Source organism: Neopelma chrysocephalum, unplaced genomic scaffold (genome assembly GCF_003984885.1).
Source record: "Neopelma chrysocephalum unplaced genomic scaffold, ASM398488v2 Primary Assembly neopelma1_97, whole genome shotgun sequence".
Lineage (NCBI taxonomy): Eukaryota > Metazoa > Chordata > Aves > Passeriformes > Pipridae > Neopelma > Neopelma chrysocephalum.
In genome coordinates, this window is record NW_020897760.1 from 5772335 (window position 1) to 5794912 (window position 22578).

At 36.0% G+C, this 22578-nt stretch overlaps 2 protein-coding genes across 4 annotated transcripts in view; one reads left to right on the forward strand and one right to left on the reverse strand.

Moving 5' to 3' along the window:
* LOC113972825 (AP2-interacting clathrin-endocytosis protein-like) overlaps positions 1-21747 on the forward strand; it is a 40005-nt gene extending 18258 nt beyond the window's left edge. For both annotated transcript variants that reach the window (XM_027694278.1, XM_027694279.1), the window contains 9 exons: positions 1432-1614; positions 2425-2562; positions 3568-3697; positions 6202-6263; positions 7364-8000; positions 8304-8391; positions 8961-9100; positions 10131-12446; positions 13791-21747. In XM_027694278.1, the coding sequence (XP_027550079.1) occupies positions 1432-1614; positions 2425-2562; positions 3568-3697; positions 6202-6263; positions 7364-8000; positions 8304-8391; positions 8961-9100; positions 10131-12446; positions 13791-14260 (4164 nt within the window). In that variant the 3' untranslated portion in view covers positions 14261-21747. The remainder of the gene's footprint in view (positions 1-1431; positions 1615-2424; positions 2563-3567; positions 3698-6201; positions 6264-7363; positions 8001-8303; positions 8392-8960; positions 9101-10130; positions 12447-13790) is intronic.
* Positions 16660-22578, reverse strand: part of GLMN (glomulin, FKBP associated protein) — a 35854-nt gene continuing 29935 nt past the window's right edge. The window contains exon 22 of one of the 2 annotated variants that reach the window (XR_003536023.1): positions 16660-16845. The gene's annotated coding sequence lies outside the window, so the exon portion shown is untranslated. Of the gene's footprint in view, positions 16846-21624; positions 21709-22578 lie in introns of those variants that run through there. The other variant, XR_003536024.1, reaches the window with a different exon arrangement.

The window sequence follows — 22578 nt, forward strand, 5'->3', positions numbered from 1 at the left end:
GGGCAGCCCTTTAGAGAAGAAAAGGTGCAAAGAGAAGGAGATTGCTGATCAGAAAATCCCTGGGAAGCCACAATGGATGAGCACAGAAACATTAAACTGGGGGTACAGTTTAAAGCACTCTTCAAGTACCTAACCCTGATTTCTCAACTCCATGCAAGAAAATTACTGGTTTTTTAGATAAGTAAAGTGGACTCCACTTTAGAATGGTTAGGGAAAAAACATAACAAGAGAAGTAAAATTCAGTTAGAGCCACTCCTACAAAGTACTGATTTAATTAGATGTCAATGAAGGCATTTTATATTTCACTGGAAGTGTCTAATGGGCGCAAATGCTTATTGCCTTGTGAGCAGGGGTTGAATTCTAGACAATTCAAAAAGCTTGTAATTGAGTCCAGTGGGAGCAAAATCAAACCATAAGCATGTACATAATCCTTAATTTACCTGAGATGCATAGAAGCAAACTGGTTTTGCCCAGAGATGAGTAAAACAAAAATTATTAATTGAACAATGGATGGTCAGATTTTTTATTTTAACTATAATCTGCACAGAGAAGGTCCTCCCTGCTTTTGAAGTTGCATAGGACAAACATGATTGCGATCTGAATTTACAGTAGGGGATTTTGTGTCAAATATATATCTGAATTGCTGCTTTTTCTAGTGTTACTGATCTTACTGCATAATTTATCAATGTCCTGCTAGGTCATGTTGAATAGAGCTTTCAGTCCATTCTAATGTGGATAACCATAAATTGCAAGTTCTTTTCAAGTGATGTGTTAGGCAGTAGAAGTTGCCCTCAGGTACTGTGCAGATGCAATGCATGAAAGAACCAAAAGCACAGACCAGGGTAATAAATATTAGCAAAACTCTTTACTTGTTTTAAGTGTATTTAGAAACATAACATTTACTTTTCTTAGAGAAACTGTAGACAACAAAGAGGGTAAGTTCAGTTAAAAGTCCATCTGGAAATCAAAAGGATTCATAACTGTGAAAATGTTTTTTGTGTATCCTGAAAGCTGGACCATCCTCGCTTACCTAAAACACTGACTATGCTATTTTATTTCAAAATGTATTACATCTCTCAGCGACCTAAAATGTTTTTCTCTGTTCAGAATAGTTTCTCCACTTAATCTTTGCCTTATTTTCTTCAGGACTGCATTATGTAATGATACGGTTGAAAAAATACAATAAAGCCTACTGAAAACTTTACTACTCAGCTTCAGGCAAAACAGAACCAGTGGATTTTTCTTTTTCTGCTTTAGTTTCAAAGGCAGGTATAATAAAAATATATATAATAAAATTTATTTAAAGAAGAGAAATTACTACACGATTGGATCCTTGTGTAAAAGTTCAGTGACTGAACAGAAGCTGTTTTACGATCAGCAATTCTTTGAGCAATTACTTGGCAACAGCTTAATTTCTGTTTTTATTTAAAGAACCACAAGAATGCTGCTTTCCTTTTGATGGAGAGTGACCGGCTGATCAACAGCCTCCCCCAAGTGAAGTGGACAGAGGCAGCTGTGGCCTTGGCATCCAGGCTGCATGAAGAATGCGTGACATTTATTGTCACAAACTTCCTACACGTAGTACAAAGCGAAGGCTTCTCTGTTTTGTTGCAGGTAAAAGTGCCCTCAAGTTATTGTACGCTTCCAAATAAATTGAATTGTATTACATTTTGGGAAGTTCAGACTGCTAATTATCAAAATAGCTTCAACTTTTACTTCGAAGTGTAGTTCTATGGAAAATTTGAAAAAACTCCTTAGGCAGTGCTAAGTTTTTGGGGGGGGGCAGGAGGTAGGTTTTTTCAGTGTTGTTTTAAAGCACATAAATATTTTGATATGCAGGGCTGACACTGCGTTCAGGTTATGTACCTCAGTTAAGCAAATGTTCCAGTTGATTTAGTGGGACGGTTTCTGTGTTGGAAAGAGGTAAGTATAGATACCAGCTTTGAAAAAGCTTTCAGGCCCCTAGAAAAACAAGAGAGAGTATGAGCTTGACCAGTATATTCAAACTTCGACTGATTTGTGTTGTGAGTTGCAGGAATGTGGCAATACTGCAGGTTCTGGTGACAGCATAGCTAGTCATCTAGCCAGTTCCTTTCTCCTGTGAAAGATGTTTTTTAATGTGTATAGAGGAATAAAAAAATAAATAGGGAGATGTTAAAACATTTTGTCTTTGAATCCAGAGTTGCATGGGGCTGTAAATTCATCAGCGTGTGCTTGTTCCTAAAATTTCTGTAAGCAGTAGGCCTCAGAATGATTTGCAGAGGCCTGGAGAGGAGGGGGGTTATGGAATGGATACAAAGGAAGATGCTCAGCTTTGGAATACCTCCTGCACAGCTTGATAGCAGATCTTCTCTGCTCAGTAATGCTTTTGCATACAAAGTACGCTCTTTTGTTTTAAACGGCTGCCTTTTGTTGTTTCCTCAGGCACAGGCAATGAGCAGCAAACCTGACCTTCTAGAACTAATTTTTAATGCAATTGAAAAAAGCATTAATAATGAAAATAGCTGCTTTCTTCTTGTAGCTGTGGATACATTGCTGGACTCTGCAAATGTGAAGGAGATGGTAGGTTTTTCAATGTGCAGTGTTTGTAGAAAAACTGTTCTGATATTGTTTCATGTAACGGTTCAAATCAGATGATGTGGTGTGAGCTCAGGTGGCTCAGTCCTGCAACTGGGGTCACCCAGAAAAGCATCTGCATAAATCCAAGGTCCTGTTGGAAGTACAGAAAATGTTGTCATATTTTACCCCATCCATGGCAATAAAAAAGTTCCTGTGTATTACTGAAAATATAAGTCCTGTGGGCAGCACTGCCCTATTGATCTTTACTATCACTTTAAATTTGATGAGAAAAAGCCAATCAAAATGTTGCATTATCTAAAACTTACAGGGGGGAGAGCTTATTCTCTTTCTCCCTATGTATTTCCCCTCCTTTTTGTGAAAGTCACAGCTACATTTGCTTTTGTTCAAGACTGTCCTCTAAAGCAAGGACTGCCTCTTAATCCAGCGTGTGTTTTTTGGATTGGGTGGAGATGTCAGTCTCCATGTGTGTAACAAACCGGGTATATCCACACAATCTAAATAATGATATTTAAGCTGTGGATAACTAATTCTGGGAATAATTCATAAATAGTATGACAAAGAATGAAAAATAAATGAAAAATTAATTAATGCAATCTGGTGCTATTGTAGATCTCCTTGGTCAAAGCAATGAAAATTTAATCAAATACATTCTTTTTCCCTAGAGTATTTGACCTTGTTGTGACACAACTGACAGTGAAGAGCTATTATGGTGTTCATTTAAAAAAAAAAAAAAAGAAAAAAAAAAAGAAAAAAAGAGCAACGTACTGTTTACTAGTGCTGCAGTTTGTAGGTTTTAAAGTACTGAAAAATTACTGTGGTAGGCAATAATCCTTCAAAAACAGCATCTCCATCTACCAGACCATTATAAAATATATGTGATGACATCATTGATCTAGCTTAGAGAGTAAGTAGATTCTGAAAGGAATAATGACTGGTTGCTATGACAATATGCCCCTCGCCAGCTGCTGATTTGTTACTTGAACACAGGGTTTTACGTGCAAGATCCAGGCGCTGCGTGATAAGCTCTGGGTCTTCCTGGTTCAGTCTTTTTATGCTGTTCGTCACACAGAAGGCTGGAAGCTGGTGAGGCCAGACCATCAACAGAAAATACAAGCAGGTATGTTTGGCATCAAACGGCATTAGAATTTTTTAGCAATCTGTTTAGTAGATAAAATGCAGATGATACAAAGTAAAGCAAAATTTGTGCTGCTCTGTGTTTTGAAGTGGTGTTTTAGAATAGAAGCATGATGGCATGCTTAGTTAGTTTCAAATATGGGAATCAGTCATTTTCTGTGAAAAGTCTTCCCTCCTTTTCATTTTAGGAGGATATGTGGTAGAAACCAAACCCATGTAGATGGATTCTATTCTTATTTACAGCTACTCTGAATTACTGAAAACACTGCAGTAGGATTAAAAACCTTATCTGCCTCATTTTTAAGGAGATAAGCTCTGTGGATGAATTAAATTTGCACAAAGCAGATTATGTGTTCTGTGATTTCAGTTTGTGTCCTTTATCGTTTTCCCCATGATGTATAAATATTGCTTGTCTCTTGCATAATGCTTATCTGGTGCTCTGAGCAAATACAGATAGCTGGACTTCTCGGTTGTTGGCATTGTGATCCTGTGTGTGCTGCTGCAGAGAGCCCCTAAGGAGCTGCATGGTGTGCTCTCAACATTTTAACAGACGGCACTTCCAACAAAAAGGAGTTTTTGTCCTTTGTTTTGAAGTACACAAGTATTTCTGAGGGTGCAGAGCTGATGATGGAGTTCAGGTTATGGATGAATATTAGCTTTGACAGTACAGTGTTATAAAAAAGAAATGTGTTGAATACTTCTCTGAAATCACTTTTGATTCAAAGGTGAAATAAACATTTTGATGTCCTTTTTGTTAAAGACATTAGTAGCTAGGATATGATAGTTATAAAATTGTTTATGCTTAATAGTAGATGAAAATTTTATTCTACAATTACATGCTGAGAGAAAGATGCAGTAACAGTCTTTCTAAACATGATTTAGGGATATAGTCAAATAATATCTCACTGCTACTGTGTAAAACAGGTTTATGATTTCTGTCTGGATTATGAAATCCTTCAGAAGCTGAGGAGCTGGCTTTAGAAACAAGGGTGGGTTGTTTATGATTTGGGGTGTTTTACTTTTAAGATGATCATGTCCCTATTGTGAATAATGTTTAGGCTGCTTTGCACTAGTATTTTCATTACAATAAAAATATTGAAAATCAAGGTGTGTCTTAGTTGTTCAAACTCCATCTTGCCAGAAATTGTTTGTTTTCTTTTAGATTAAATTATAACTCCGAGGTAGCATACGTTTTATATGTGAACAGGCTGAAATGTTTACATAAATTATCTGGTTTTAATTACAGACAAAATGATCATACAATACTGGTAGAGAAATACTAATCTTTAGGTCGAATATGTCTAGGATAACTTAAATCAACTTTCATTTTAAAGATTTCTGGTGGTGGTTTATCTTCTAGAAATTTAGCCTATATAGAATTAGAAGGCTATAATAGAGGAGAGAAAATGCCAAAAGAAGGCAGATGATAATGTGGGGTTTTTCATTTACAATATGTCTTGTGTTTTCTTAGGCACAAGTTTATATGGATTTTGTCTTAATATATTGGTATGTATTAATGTGCAGAGTCATTGCTAGAAAAAGGATTAGATCCCTGGGGTGCCATTTTCAGCATACCTTTTGTGTGATTTTTACAGACCTATATAAAAATTATTTTTAGTATCTTCAGTAAGAATTCAGCAGAATTTTTACTTGTGTTATACATACAAAAAATGTATCCACGTAGGATGTCAGAACATAATGAATACTTAAATTTTTATATCCATTTTTTGCAAAACCTTTTTTTCAGCTGAAATATGAATACAAGCATAAATGAAACCTATCGATTCTGGCTCTGTACAGTGTCTATAAATATCCTTTTTGTATTCTACAAGTGCAATTGATTCAAAGGCTTTATTGAAAACTGCTTTCCTCCCAGAGTACATCAGATAAAAAAAAGGCATTCACTGCCTGAAAATTCCACATGACAATCACAGGGATAACTCTCATGCCATTACGCTGCATGCTGTCTAAAGAGGCACTATGATCTTACTGTGTACATTTAGGTATTTTGGCTTTACCACTTTTCAAAACTAATATAATTTACTTTAATGTAATTAATCTCTTCTTAACATAGTATAAATAAATATTCTATAAATAACAATACATCACTGCAAAGTCATTAGTACTCTAAATTTGAAGCATCTTTTTGGTAAATTCTGTACACTTTCAAAGGTCTCAGTGCACTGCCAGCTTCAAATGAATTAAGCTTGGATAAACAAAAGTCCTACTATGGACACGGGGAAACAGAAGAGTTAAACAACTTGCTTATGGCCATGTGACCTCATTACAGATCCCACATTTTTTGTTCCTAACATAAAACCATGTATTTCCACTTAACATTTGCCATGTCACCAAAATTAGCCTTCCTAGAATAATTACAGGACCCAAAGAACTCATTTCAGATGAAGTTGACTGAGTAGGCTGGATTGTTTTCTGTCTGCCTTCTTTCCTGCTAAATAGTAAAGAAAATGCTTCTTCCTTTTACAGCTGCATTTGACAAGGGTGATGACCGAAGACTTGGCAAAAAACCTGTATTCACTAGTTCTCAGGTAAACATTTATATCCGAACGTTAAAAACACTTGGATAATTGCAAACAAAACTATTTTCAGTACTTGTTTTAAATGAATACTAATTTTCCATATTGCTTAATGGAACTTGTTTTTGAAAAATTATTTTGAAAAATTTTGAAAAATTTTCTTGTGAACTGTTTTTTCTGCAGAATCAGTAATGTTCATTACTGCAAACATCTTAGGATTCAGACTGTGCTCTGCTACATTTTCGAACAGATAAGCTCAAATAAAAGGAGGAATTTGTGTTCAGAATCTCATATTCCTCTCTTGCTACATAATGAAACTCATCTGTTTCCCAGAGCAAATGGTTTGCTACTGAGCAAATGAATCTTTGCTATTATTACTAGAAGCCACCACAGCACCAAGTCTGTTACACTCCCTGCCCCGAAAAATATTTTTTAGTGCCCTTAACAACTCTTCTGTTGAGACTCACAATCAAAACTACATTATCATTTGGTAGAAAAACAGTATGGGTTTCACATGATTTGGCAGTCTTGGATACATTCCAATGGCACTGGTATTACAAAGATTCCATTTCCTACACTTAATTCTCCATATTTCAGTGCATCTCTACCTGAGAGAATAAACATTGTCCCTTCTCTGTGGATACACTCTGGGTAATGGTTAAAAACATCACATGTATTTTACAATCATTTTTGGGGTTATGTTTGTAGTAATGCATAGCTTTGTTCCTCTTTGGAAAGTATGCACATACAACTCAAAAAAAATTTCTTACTTCAGCAGCCTCTAGTAATATATCTATTACAGAATAATTTGTCCAAAGTAAAAGTGAAACTCTACTTAGATCGTTCTCTCCTCTTTATATAGAGCAGTACTTCACAAGAGTGATTTGTGCTACTTTTATATTCTTGAAAGCCAGCAAACTAAGCTAAAAAATATATATTTTTAAATTTATTTCTATGTTGAATGTTGTTGCTTTAGATTTATGTTTTAATTTAAAAGTAGATGTTTTTCAGAAGTGTAAGAGTATGGACAGTTTGGTTTTACACGTCTTCATGTCTTCTGTTTTGGTTCGGGTTTTTTTCTGATGCCTTTTTTTTTTTTTTTTTAATCCTAGCTAAATAAAACTACTACTCAATCTGTTGGTATAAGGAATAGTTCCTGGACAGAATACGGCAAGAAAGATTGCTGGGGAGATTCTTCCACCAATCAGGATAAAATGAAATCTGATGGATTAGGAGCATCTGGACATACATCCAGCACCAATAGAAACAGTGTTAATAAGGCTTCAAAGCATGAGGATGTAAAGGGAAAAGATGGCAAAAAATTGGTTTCCAAGATTACTAAGGATTCAAAACCTGGGGAAAAAGCTGCCTCGCCAAAGGCTAGAGCTGTTATAAAGACAAAAACAGAAAACAATGGAAATGTGAAGGCTGAAAGCATGCTTACCAAGCAAGATGGAGAAAAGACATCACCTGCAACTGGACAAAAAAATTCTGGAAGTGGCAAAGGACTAAAGAATCATGAAGGAAAAATTGCAGGTGCCAGACCTAAAGTGCTGACAGTAACCTCAAGTGTGCAGATCAAAACAAAACCATTGAAAAGAACCCCAGGGAAGGAATCTCCCTCCTTAGTGACTGTAGCAGCAACTTCCAGCAAGTCAGCAAACTCGAATGTGGATAGCAAGACTGTCAATGAACAGACAGAGGAACCCAAAGAGGACAAGTTGGTAGAGGAAGGGAAAAAACAGACTGGTAATTTTTTATGATTTTTTTTTAAAGTCTTGTTCTAATTTGCCTCAGGCTGGTCATACACTGAAAACCAGTCTGGGAAGCTTTAAGAAAATCTACTATAGATTGATGGGAGTTACTTTCTTTCGCTGTAAATTAATATTAACTGACTTTATGGTCAATTGATAGCCATATAAAATGGTAAACATTTTACAAGTTTAGCATCTGTGCTGTTTTCAGTAACTGACCTTCATGTATTAGATTTTTTCAGTACTTACATCCAGTGCATTTCCCCCTGTAATTAACTTTGAATTTACTTTACAATAGTGAAAACAAAGGCATCTGTGAAGATATCAAATGGAGTCACCACCAAAAAAAAAAAGATTGAGCTTGAGGCTAATGTCACAACAAGCAGGTATGTTACAGATCAATATGCTGCTTTATATATGTGTGTATGAGCTTGGGGAGAGATGTTTCAGGTGAACTATTAAACTTACTGTCACATCAATCAACGTGTTCTTTTTAATCTGAGAATGGTTGTCTGTAGGATGTTATTTGCAAAACAGTTTGAGTTAGCTACTGGAAACATTGCTGTAAAGATAAAATTGGTTTGGCTTTTGTGTTGGACTGTTTCATGCAAATAATTTTAAAATTGTTATAGGTCATTCAGAATTCTGCATATTGGAACAGTTAATGACTACACAAGGTGTTGTAAACTTATTGTTTCTGGAATAGGTTAAAGTGGACAGGGAGACAGCTGAAACGCCATGAAATTGTGAAATGGGTCATTTTATATATGTTTGTATATACATTAAAAATATAGATGCACATATAAGTTTTATTTCCAAAAAGTTTACCTTTAAGGTCTCATTTTCGATGTCTATATGTGTGTGCACATTAAAACACATATATTGCTTGTTTAAATATAATTAAACATTACTAGATCTAAGCTTGGAAATAATGGATATAATAATTTCCTTGCAGTCTGACAAAAAAATCAACAGGAAAAGGATGCAATGAGCAAAATGTACAAACAGTACTAAAGAAAAAAGGGAATGTCAGTACCAGTTCTGCAGCACAACAAAAGGCTCAGAACACACCTACCAATTCTCCCAAGAGCCAAGGTAAAGTTTCATACAGCAATTAAATGATCTGCCACTGTTATGTAAACCTTTGGGTTTTGTCTGGTTTTTAGCACAAGTATTTGGAAAAATCTTCTGAAGAATTCTGGGATTTTTCCATATTTCAATTTTGGTGACAATCCTAAACTGTAAAATGCAAATTAATGTGTCAACTTCAAAATATTTAAAAGACGGTCTTCACTGCCGATTGGTGTTTTCTCTTGCTTGTTTAATCTGCATTGCAGAGTCTTCTATTTGCTGATCCCCTGCACTTCTGCATTTGGAACCATGACTGAGTCCAACAGAAATGCTGTAGGTTGAGCATTTATAATAAGCATCAGAGATATGGACTGCAGACTCCTTTCTGGCTCCCTATTTTGGTGTTCCCCCACAGCAGTAGCACTACTCACACTGACCCACAAACGCTCGGTGTCAACAGCTGCTGATAGCAAGAGTAGGAAATGACATCACAGACCACAAAGTGTTAAGGATGGAGCTCCAGTATTCAAGTTATATTATCTTTAATGCATTATGATATAGGAAACACAGGTTCTGTCAATTTGTGGTCATTAAAGATCTTGCAGTGTTTTCTGACCGAGCAGGGACATTAATTCTGGTATTCTAATCACATTATGACTAATGTAATTATTTTCTGCCTCCTTTCATTTCCTCTACAATATAAATTGAATACAGTGCTCATCACTTCCTGTGCTAAACTGCTGTGCAGTGTTTCTATGCATTATTAGAGAGCTGCTGCTTTCTACTCCAGTGATGACTACCTCAGTTACAGGCTGAAGTAATTCCTATATGTATAGTCTATGAATTGCTTTAAAGACAGCATGTAAATGCAAGATGGTATTTTTGTCTACTGTTTGTTTAAGATCTCAATTCTTCATTCTTTAATAAGCCCTAAATCCCTTAGTTACATGAAAAGTTGAGTAACTTGTTTCTCAACATAAACACTAACATAAAATTGGTCAATATACTGTGACTGGCATATACAATCTTTATAGTCTTTTTTACTGTTTGTTAGGACCTCAGGGGGAATCAACAAATTCACTGAAATCAGGAATGTCTCCAAAACATAATGAAGAAAAAAATGTGTTACAACATCTGGTTCAGACAACATTACCAGAAAAACATCCTTCAGCCAAGAAGAAGAGTGTTAAGCAGTCACAAACACCTGTAACAAAAGCCACTGCAAAAATAACACCTAAAACCCTGGCTCCATCAAAGCATGCTGAGATTACAAATAGTAAAGACCCAAAACAGAAATCAGCTGTATTAAAATCTCAGTCCTCTGCCCAAAAACATTCAAGGAGTGAATCTCCTGTTGTCCAGAAGAATGTGCACACTTCTGAGCACAGAGATTCAGGACAGAAACTTGAGAAAAACACAGCTGATGCTGTGGCAGGTCAGCTTCATGACAATAATGAATCTTTTAAACCTATGGTGGAAAGCAACAGTGATGATAAACTGCTGGAGTCCTGTCAACCTAATAAACAAAAATTATCAGATTCTACTGAAAATGTGCAATACAAAATACAATCTGAGTCTTCTTCTCCTCTAATTACAGAAGAAACTATTTCTAAACTTCATGTTTCAGTGCAAAATGACAGGGAAACGAGACAAATCTGTGAAGATCAGTCTGGAATTAAAAAGATTGAAGATACAAAGATTGATAATACAGCTGAATTTCACTGTCATGCACAATCTGCCAGTGATGGATATTCAGACTTTTCCAAGGAAACCAATCAAAAGGCTAGTGTTCCAGGAGAACTGGTGAAAGATTCAAAAACGACAAAAGTCTGTAGTGAGCAAAGTGATAAATTAAACTCTGAAACAGGTCTTAACTATGATGAAAATGCTTTGTCAAGCTTTTCCAGAATAACCAATAAAGAAGATGAGACATCATCTCCTCAGATCCATATGGAGGGATTTCTTACAGCTGATGAACTGTGTGATACATCAGCCTTGACTGAATATAAATCAGTTACAGCAGATTTAGATGATGTTTCAGAATGTTCCACAGAACAAATAACAGAAAAATATTCACCTAGTTACACAGAGCTTATAGACCCTACAGAAATGCCAGAAAACCAGGAAAATGCAGAAACTCCCTTCGTTGACCACTGGAATACTGGTGCCGTAGATCCAAAAGAGAGCCCGGAATCAGATACTGGCAGTGCAACCACATCCTCTGATGATATAAAACCAAGATCAGAAGATTATGATGCTGGAGGCTCTCAGGATGATGAGGGATCCAATGAAAGAGGGATTTCTAAATGTAGCACTATGTTATGTCATGATTTTCTTGGAAGAAGCAGCAGTGACACAAGTACACCTGAGGAATTAAAAATTTATGATAGCAGTCTAAGAATAGAAGTGAAAATGAAAAAAGAGGGTTCTGATCTCTTCCGTGTTAATTCAACGAGTGATGATGAAATACCAAGAAAAAGACCTGAAATTTGGTCCCATCAGGAGAGTTCACGGACCAATACTAGAGAAAGCAAAAGTTCTACTTTTGGTAACGCACAGTTTACTCAGGAACCAGACCAAGTTTCTTCTTCTGCCGATGAAACAGAAGATGACAGATCTGAAGCAGAGAATGTTGCACAAAACTTCCCTCCATCAAATGTGCCCACTCAACAGTTCCAAGGAATTGATAATTTAGCTTTTGAAGATGCAACAGAAAATGATACTGTAAGTCATGAGTTTTCTAAAACTAAAAATTTCAAACGATCTGTTTTACTTTCAGTAGATGAATGTGAAGAATTGGGATCTGATGATAAAGTGGAAACTCATACTTCACGTCAGCACTCAATAGATTCTCTTACTCCAGAAGTATTTGACAGTGTTTCTCAAGAGCAGCAAGGAAAGACCTTTTATTCAAGATACTCAGTGGAAACTGAAGAAGGATTCCTGGATGGCAAACAGCGTAAGGATAGAGACAATAAGTCAGATAAAAGCGGAAGTTCTCTCTTACATCTTCATGGTACTGAAATCCCAGGGAAGGAGGATGAGGGTGCTTCAATGACTGAACAAAATTGCCCAGAAAAAATCTATTCAGCAGCTAGTCCATGTCCGGGAGAAAAACAGGAAGTAAATATGAAGAATGAGGTTGCTATTGAATTTCAGCAGTGCAATAAGTACTTAGACAATGATGCAAAATCTCAAGAAAGACCATGTCATCTGGATCTTCAGCAGAGAGAAACTAATTCTGATGCGCAAAAGAACAGCTCTGCAAAACCTGTAGAAGTCAGTAAGAATCAGATACTGACTCAGGAAGGTCAAGTGAAAGACAGTCAACCAGCAACTACTGAATGCGCTAATACTGATTTACTTCCAGGTAATGTACAGAAATAGAAACATTCAGTCATTCAAAAACAAATTAATAGGGAAAGCTTTGGCAATTTGTCTGGGATTGAATCCTGAACTGAAGTAATTTTGGCTGAAACTATATTAAATTTAAATATTTTTAAGTATTTCACTTGGGTTAGAGAATGCTTGTCTGTTTGAAATATCCGTCAATACCCTGCTGTTCAATGAGAAACTTGACTACAAGAAAAGAGATTTTATGTAATGCTAAAAGAAAGATTGGATGCAGTTGTCTGTACTTCAGTTATTTTTGATCCAATCTAACATTGACAGCATCAGCTTTTGATGGAATTTTAGTATTTGTTTTGTCTGCTTGACAACATATAGTATGTCTGAATGGGATGTGCAATAACTAAAGTAATAACCTTAACTAAATCGCACTGAACTGTTTACCTGAACAGCTATATGCATTATTGTTGTAATTTATTTATTTATATATTATATACCAATTTGGATCCTTCTCCCACTGAATATAACTGAATATTTGCCATATACACCAGTGGGAGCAGGTTTGAACTCTGCTTTAGAGCTTGTGAGATGTCTAAAATTCTAAATTTTACCAATAAAAGATTATTTCCTAAAAGAGAGATTATACTTAGAACTGATGCTTATATACAGAAAGTTCTAACTTGTTTCATGTAGCTAGATGAATACTTGTCTAGTTTTGTGTTTTGTCTTCTTTATATCAATAATTCAGTCTGTTTATCCCATCAAAAATATACAATAGTGTTGATTACAACTATTGTATATTCAAGAGCAATGAAACACTGATGATGATCTATGTTCAGCCAGAACAAGAAGACATTACAAGTTGTACTATTTTTTTTTAAGTTTGCTTGCCCTTGCCTGCAGCTGCCCTTGCATGTGCAGTGTAGAAATAAGCCTGTGGATAAACAATTTTGGTTTTAATTCTCTCCTAAGCTGACATAGCTTAAGTCGCCATTCAGTAATCATTCTCTATTAATTCCCTCTATGCACCTCCTGGTCTAAATTTAATTTATGTAGTAAATGAGAAATTTCATGTGCATTAAGTGTATATTTACATTGTCATTTTCTGTATCAGAAACTTAATTATGGAGGTTATTGTTAATTACCAGTGGTGATTGCTACTTTAACTTAATTTATAAATCATACTTTGTTTTTTATATAGGAAATAAATGCCTCAAATTTTGTCAATTTTGTATAACCCTCCATCCCCCCTTTTTTTAATCTTATTGGATTGTCCTTCCTGAATGAATTAAATTTTGCTCTACACAGCCCTGAGGGGAGGATCATCTACAATTTTTACATTGTACAGTATTGTGAATTATTTCAGGAGACATAGATGATTATGACACAATGGCACAAACCTGCATGTATGAACATCGGCCTCCAAAAACCCTTTCTCCAATATATGAGATGGATGTTGGAGAAGCAATTGAGCAGAGGATGGATTCAGAAACAGCAATTCTAGATGTGGATTTTGAAGATCAGCAGTTTGCAGAACAGGACTGGACTCTTCTCAGGCAATTGTTATCTGAGCAGGACTCAAATATAGATTTCAAAAACTCTGTTCCTGAAGACCTTAACTTAGCACAATGTCTTATCAATCAGACACTGTTTCTGGCACGAGATGGTTCAAATCCTCAGGGTACATCACAAGTTGACACATTCAGTAGGTGGACTGAGCTCATGTCTCCACTGGAAGATTCTTCAGCAAGCATTACAGTGGCAAGCTTTTCATCTGAAGACTGTTCATCCCCTCAAGGGGAATGGACAATTCTTGAACTGGAAACCCATCATTAAGGTGACCAACTGTTTGCAACTGAACTCCAGCCCATTCCCCAAATCTATTTTTGATGAGTTGTTTCCATACAATAATAATACTGCATCAGTCAAGAACGAGCAATTCTTGATACTGAGGCAATCTTTCTTATATAATGAGGTAAATATGTTAATTTATAATCTAGATTTAATCACAGGTACGGTAATTTTTCAAGACTTAAATGTATGTCTTTTCTAAAAATGAACTTTGAGCATGTATTTTCTAGAATTGTTAGAAAAATTAGATGACATGAAAGAAAAATCTTGGTTTCCACCTTCCCTTTTATCTTCTTTTTTGACATTTAATGTTCTCATTCAGCAAAAATTTAAAGATGAATGCACAATTAGTAGAGCTATTCCCCTCCTTTTTTTCCCCCCTCTCTATATGGTCACTCCATTTTACAACAATAAAGATTCAGAATGGTTGTGTCAAAAGGTGATGTGTGCCAACACTACTTTAAATGATGGAAACACAGTCTTATGTTCAAAGAAAATGTTTCAATCTGAATCTGCCTTGGGCCTTATTAATATGAGCAGCTTGTTTCATCTATTTCTTCCATATTAAATTTTTGTATTTTGGTTTGTTTTGTTTAGAAGTTTCCAATAAATTTTTTAAATTGTGTTTCCTTTAAATATAAGACTTCAGAGGGTCTGTGCTATAGGAAGAGCACTGTTCCTTTCTTGGAAATGCATGTTTAAGTAAATATTTTAAATGGCATAGTGCATGAATTCAAAGGAGTTGGTAGAATGCTGCTCCTGTTCTAAGAAACAGCATGTCTGATGTTTCCACGAATATATCTGATGCTGAAGTCGTGGTCAATGTTACACCAGAAGTCTGACTGACTAGAATTACCTTCTGGCTTCAATTCATAACACTTGCACCCTCCTGATGCTGGGGCATAGCAAGATTCTCAGGAATTCGGTTGTGTTTGTTTTTACAGATGCTACGTTTTTGGAGCACTAATAGGATTCTTGCATCTTCATTAATATCTCTAGTGTCGCTTTTATATATTGAGACTAAATGTCAACATAACCTTTCTTCTGACTCAGAGTGAAATAGGATACATAGCTCATTCTGGTGCTTTTGGCTATTTGGGTATGGATAGGACCGATTCTTGTCTTTTGTGATTTGACAAGGAGGAAGGAGTGAGAAACTCTTTGTAATTCTTACCAAGTCAGAACTCCTGAAACATACAGGTTTTTTCCCCTGCAAAGGCTGGGCTCTCTAAAATACCTGCATTATGGAAACAGTAGGGCTTGTCTTTCACACAGCTTGAAGTCTAAACAGGAAGTATTCTACCTCCTCTTAGTCATTAACAGAAGTGCCTTCTGAAATAGGTGCCATATGGCAGTAAATGGTTACTAACATCCTTCTTTTGTGGAAACTATTTAAGATAAGTACACAACTTAAGCTGGTTGTAACCACCGGTAATATGGTCAGTTTTGCAAGCTTTTGCACAATTCCAACAGTGCACCTTAATTTTTTTGACAAACTTCATTTCTTACTGTTCATAGTCAAACTCTCAGTTCTGTGGAAATATGAAGTTGTCCTAGCATATGAATGAAGAAGTTATGACCTGTCTAACCTTTGGATTTGACATAAACTATTTTGCCTCAAAGCTCTTTATTATCTAGAAAGCCACTTTGTTGAACTTCTGGTACAAAAGTAAAAATGATGTTTTATTCTCCTCAGAACAAACAGAGGAAGAATTTTATCTCATTCCTTAATGTCAAGGTAGGGGGAAAAAAAGGAAAGCCTTCCTTTCTCTATGTCAATGGAGGACTCTAACTCAGGGAAGGAAGATGTTCAGTCTCATAATAAAAATCTTCCTAACCTACTCTTTTAGCAGCAGCATCAGTAGTTTGAAATATTATAATTCAAAATATTATAAATGTAATACACTGTATTTAACCCAGTTTTCATATTGAGGAATTTAGGAGAACCTTTAGAAGTGCAAATCATCAAGAAAACCTGTTTTTCACCTTCAAAGTTTACAAGGTTTATCAGTAGGGGATAGTCTTTTGAATAAAAGAAAGAACTATAGTATTAGCCAACGTAAAAGATGAAACTTGAGAGAAGCTCTTACAGAAGGCTGAAGAATAGTGTTTGCAATTTCTGTGTAAAACACTAAAGTAAAACTTGTTTACCAAAAAGCTTGATCAACTTTCAAATCCTGATGATATTCTGATAGTGGGCATTCACATGTTAAACAAGATGAAGCGATGGAAAGGAGAAGTGACAGAAAGTGAAAGAAGGGTTCCTTTTGTCTATTTTTTGCTTTGCCCATATTTTTAACTCTTACTGAATTGATAGAGCAGCACTGAAGCAACACACAAAGTTTCATGTTTGTTTTATGAATTACAACACATAGAGAGGTTTCTTTATTTTTTCTTTGCATTTACTTTTCCAATTGTATCAAAATGAAATTAGCTTCTGTCTTCAAGTCCACAATGATGTTGCTGCAATTCCTTTAATAGTTTTGCAGCAGACCACTGATTAGGATATGGTATTGTTCAGTTGTTACATATGCAGCCATAGAATTCAGCTTCCCACAGCCAAAGTGTGTCTGTAGAAGCAGCAGGAATAGAAAGTGGTATTGTTTTTAATTTGCATTACCAGAGTGCCTGTGAAGCTTAATCAGACCAACGTCCCACTGGCTAGACATTGTACAAACCCAGAACGGAAACAAAGACTTCCCACAGAGTGCTTATAATCCAAGTTAAGACAAAAGACCAGAAAAAATGCACATGGATGGAAAAGTAAAATGAGCGTGTCAATATTTATCTAGCTGATTAGCAATGGTCTCAGCACATCATCAGTTTAAACAGTCATTTTTTTTCTCCTGTATGCATTATGAGAAGGGGAAGTTGGAGGGTGAGATTTGGAGGCTGGATAATGAGGGAGCTGGAAGAAGCTATATTCCTGACCAGCCTTGTGTGCTAGCTAAACTCTCTTCCTGCTTGACCCTGACCTCATTCAGGAGGATGTTCAAGCTTTAGGCCAGGTGTGGGTGGCTATGTATTTAATAGTATCAGTCACCTGAGTTCTTCAGTCCTGCTCATGCCTCCTGACAGTGATTTTGTCACTGTATTGGCCTCGTTTCCAAAGCATGAGAGAATGGATAAAGGTTTGTTTGAAAACTTCATAGAGAAACAACCAAAGCTAGTGTCACAGGCTTCAAATGAATAGTGATTAAGAGGTCCTGGAGGACCTCTAAAGTAGAGACAAGGTAGGTACATCTGATGAAACAGTGAAAGGGTGTCAGTGAAGAAACTAAAGACATGGCATAGTCAAAATATTGTTTAAGGATTTACCTTTGTAGTAATATTTTGGATAAGAGCAATGAAATTGCTTCGTCAAAGCCTGAGCAGACAATGTTGCAGTTAACAAGTGATACCCACAGCTTGTCTGAGATTGTTACGTGAATGGGAAGGGTGTCTGTATCCTGCAGGTAGTAACACCAAATTTAGTAAACTATCAGTGAAATTTAGAGGAAAGAACTCAGAAATCAGTGTTTAAGATAATGACCCTGATTTTGCTTATCTTGAATGATGTTGTGAAAGTGAAAAATAAGGAAGGATGTTTTACATCTGTGGAGGTATTAAGTTTAAAAAAGACTATACCTCCAAAAACTGGTCCTGTAGTCATAATTATGGGGTTTTTTTTTACTTGGAAAATCAGAGTTTAGTCTGGACTGGAGAAGCAGCTCTGCAGGGTTTTTACATACAGATACTAGCTAAAATTGTATTTGTGGAATAAATCACCAAAAGAAGTATTGCAGAGGGAAAATGGAAGCAAATGGAAGCCCAAACAGTTGGAAACCTACAAGAAACTAAGGAAAGTGGAGGTTCTTCCAAATAATCTGCTCAAAAAAAAAGAACCATTAGGTAAGCGAAGGAAATAAAGATGGAAACAGGAGTCAAATGAGGATGACAGGATTTAAGGAAAACTGCACCATTGGCTTCACTAGACAAGGCCCACAAGGCAGATGTATAAAATACCAGTTTTGAGGCTGGTTAAGAAAGTGTTCTTAAGGACTGTGGTCAAAATGAGATATTGGCTCGCAGAGTAAAAGGCAAGCAGATGCCAGTTTGGTAGAGCATGACAGAATTGCAGGAAGGAAACTGAGCCTAACTATTAAGAGAGAGACAACAGTTAGAAAAGCAGATCAGTTAATAATATATTCTAGGTTGCTTTTTCAATGCATGAGATTATACCATGTTTATATAGCGCAGCAAAAGAAATGTGGAGACAGACATACAGTGAAGATCAGGAGAGATAAGTAAGCATGAAATGAGATCAGCAGGCAGTCTGGGCTGCTACAAGTGATCACATCAGTGCATAAAACCCAGACACTGGCTTTTGTGGTGTACGGGTAGTGGAAAGGACACTCCATATATTCATCATTTTTTCCCTTAGGAAAACTTCTAGAATCATAGAATTACAGAAAAGTATAGAACTATGGGAAAATGCAGGCTTGAACAGACCTCCAAAGGTCTCTAGTCTGACCTGCTGCTAAAAGCAGGGGTAACTTCAAAGTTAGATCAGGTTGCCAGGGCCTCATCAAGGTTCATAGCATATAAAACCATAATAAAGTCAGCAGGGACAAACACAATGCTCATGTGAAACAGTTATTTGAGATTAAAATACTCCAATAATATTGAAACTACTTCAACTATTGCTGAAAAATATTAGCAATTAAGTACAAGAAATATGGCTTGCTTGCAATATTTTTTAATTCTGGATGATATGTGACTGAACTGTACATGTTTAATAATCTTATCCCACACTTTTTAAGGTTTCAAATTATTTCAAAATTATACTGAATTTTTGAGATTGCAAATTTTATTATTATTTTGGAAGAATTAGGGCAAGAGAACTTCGCATGTTTCTCTCAAAAACTGTCCATAGGATGTGTTCCCTAGCATTGTCTTATGAGTTTCTTTCAGGGAATATGTAAAAGCAAACAAAAAACCCACAAAGCTGTTCTAGGTACAGATTAAAACTTTCAGTATATATTACAGTTTTAAAACTTTCAGTATATATTATTGCCATCTGGAAAATAATTAGTAGCATGTTCATTCTAGTTTGCTCCAGAAGATCTAAACCTTTGCATGAAGGAATTAAGAACTGCTCTTATGTTGTACATCAGTTGCTCAGAACCAAGACATTTAAGAATTCATTATTTTGCTTTCACTAATGTCAAAGAAAAGACTGTTGACCTCAGCTGAAGCAGGTTCAAGCCTTGCCTATATTAATGCATGTACTAGAAATGCTATTTTTCCAGTATATCTATTTCATAGTTTTCTAGTTTTACTCTACTAATAACATTGTACAATTGTAGGTGTGACAAATTACAGCTAGAAAGACTTCAATTTATTAGTAATAACTGTATGCATTCTGTTAATATTTCATGACTGAAGTGATTTAACATTTGTACATTGATAGATGGCTTTCATGCCAGGACTACACAGGAACTGAGGACAAAAGACAGGATGAGAATTATTGCAGCTTTGTTACAACAGATGATTCCCTGGAAATGAGCTTTTAGATATGAAATCCAGTATAATTAGAAGCTTTCATCTCTTGCAGAAAATCCATACTGATTTTCATATCTCTCTCTTGAACACAAGCTATATATGATATTTTTTGAAAAATAAGCTTCAATGTGTTCAATTTTGGAAAAATTACAGCTCAAAGCTCTTCTTTAGCTAATTTAAAACCAAGCTTCTTCCTATTGACAACTACTATTTGTGTTTAAGGAAACTAAACTTGTAACAGGATATCGACTGGGGAAAAATACCCAGTTTGATAATTTCTTTGATTGTTTTACATTTGGTAACTAATATAATAACTGAAGGAGCTATACAATGCCTGCATGCACTCCTGTTTATTTATTGCATTTGATCTTCCTGTTATACTTTGCAGTCTGTACTGTACGGTCCATTAGGCCACTGTTCTGCAAACACAGGAGCAAATCCACATGCCATTTGCAGATTGGCTTTCCATTTAACATTGGCTTTTCAGAAAGGGTAATGGAGCTGGCACTGGGGGCAGGCACTGGGCATGCTTGGGCTTTTATACAGTACTCAGCTTAATGAGCTTCTAATCCTGATGAGCCATCTGGATGCAGTTAAAGTATGAAATAATTAATAACGGAATTCCATTAAGTTGCTTCCCTGTTCTCCTTGATTTATTGCTGAAGTTGCCAGCTCAGAAGACTATTCAGTTAGAGAAATCAAAGTCCTGAGAAATCATAACTTTTCATGTTACATAGAACAAAATTTCTTTTGCTATTGCACAGTAAAATATGAATACTGATCATGTCTTCAGTAACTCAAACCTCAGTATTTGGAGGGGCTGCTTATAACTCAGTAAATAGATGTATTTAACAAGGACATTGATGGTCAGAATAGGATGATGACTGTTAACTGCATTAGAGTGATATTCTGGTGAACCTGAACAGAGGCTCACATGCACAAATTTGGGGCTCAGCCCAGTGACCCAGGTAGTCCATCAGATTTTATACTTTTGCACACCAGTGAAAGTGGCTACTTGTTCTAAGCTCCCACTGCAGTTAGTGTGAGTGGTATCAGATCCACATCTCTAAAAATCAGTGTATTTAAGTGTCTGAACAGAAAGACTACTTACCTGAGTAAAAACTTTGGCTCATGTAACTTAGCTCTATAACCCACTTTTGAGATTGATCTCACCAATTTACTTAAACCTACAGCATCCTCATTCATGCAATCCTTATTTAGGAATTTTTGTGGTTTTCTTACACTTGTTTTTAATGAAATTATTTTAGTTCTTCACTTTTTTTTTTAAATAACACTCTTCTGAGTGTGGAATGGCATCCTGCCTCTCAGTGGAGTTACATCAGTGTGCTTAAGATCAGTATAAATAGGACAAACCATAGGTACATGCCAGATCTAGTGTAAGTAGTATAAAAATTTTTGTGACCTTCATAGACTGAGGTAATTTTAATGTCCACAAACATGAGACTCACCTTTAAATCAAACTTCCTACTCGTAACAAAATGCCCTCCTGTATCTGTAGAGAAGAAAACTTCAATCTCTATGTTCTGGATTATCATGTTTTAGTAATCAAGATTAATCCAATATATGTATAACGGGATGCATCTGGAGGAAAGTTTGAGTCACTAGCTATAGTCCATGACTTTATGGTCCAAGAATATTTTGACCACTCGCTCTTGTGGAAGGAGGGGAGGGTTTTAAGCTCTCAAACTGAATGCTTGCATGTTTTCCAACTGCTTGCTTTTCAGATTTAGATAATTAGCTGGGGCCTAAGTAATCGTATTTCCAAATGACTCCTTGTCACGGTCTTCTGTTTCCAGAATATCTGTATGGTTGCATAATCCCCAAACCTTTCTTCCCCATGCTACATACTGAAGGTTCTTAGTTGATTTCTGTATGACAGAAAATAATAAACCTATGTGTAAGTTAAATGCTGAGTCATTGTACTTCATTCCACTTGTGGACTGCTGATATCAATTTTTATTTGTGCTCTGTAAATTGCAAAAAAAAAAAAAGTTACTTTTCTATGTGTTTAGTGAACCTTCACTCTTCCTCTTTCTCCTCAAAAAGAAAAAAATTAATTTTTCTTCAATTGTGTAATCAGAGAAAAGGATGGGTGATGTGTGTGAAGATCAACAATCAATTCTCATATAAAATGCATAGAGAGGAAGATACCTGTGTAACTGCCCTACAAAATCAAAAAATGGTGCTGATGTAGAACACACAGGATATGGCTCCGGACAGTGCAGAGAATCACTGATTAGATGATAGATTTTACCTTGTCATAAATTAGTTATTCATCCAAATGCTTACACCATTATCTTCATCATAGGGGAGTTGTAATCCCAAGATCTTTCTATTCCTGCCTAAATGGGGTTCTCTGCTCTGCTTCCAGGAATTATTTGATATGCTGCCAGACTCAGCCCTATTCTTTCTCTCTCCTGCACCGTCACCCGTATGTGAAATGTACCATGTAGGTATGTGGGAAAGGAATGCTTCTGAGGTTTAAAGCTAAGACTACCAAAATGTCAGAAACTATCACAGCAGAGACAAGCATAAGTATCAAAATAAATTTAGCTCATCAGATAACACAGGATCCCTCAAAAGTCACTTTTGGGAAGGAAAACTTCTGTGGAGAATGCTCTGAAGAATACACACTCCAGAATAAATTATTTTCTTTGAGCCCAAGCTCTCTTTTTTTAGCCTTCTGACATTAGGCTCAAAAAAAGAGAAAGGAAATTCATGTAGTGAGATTTGGACTT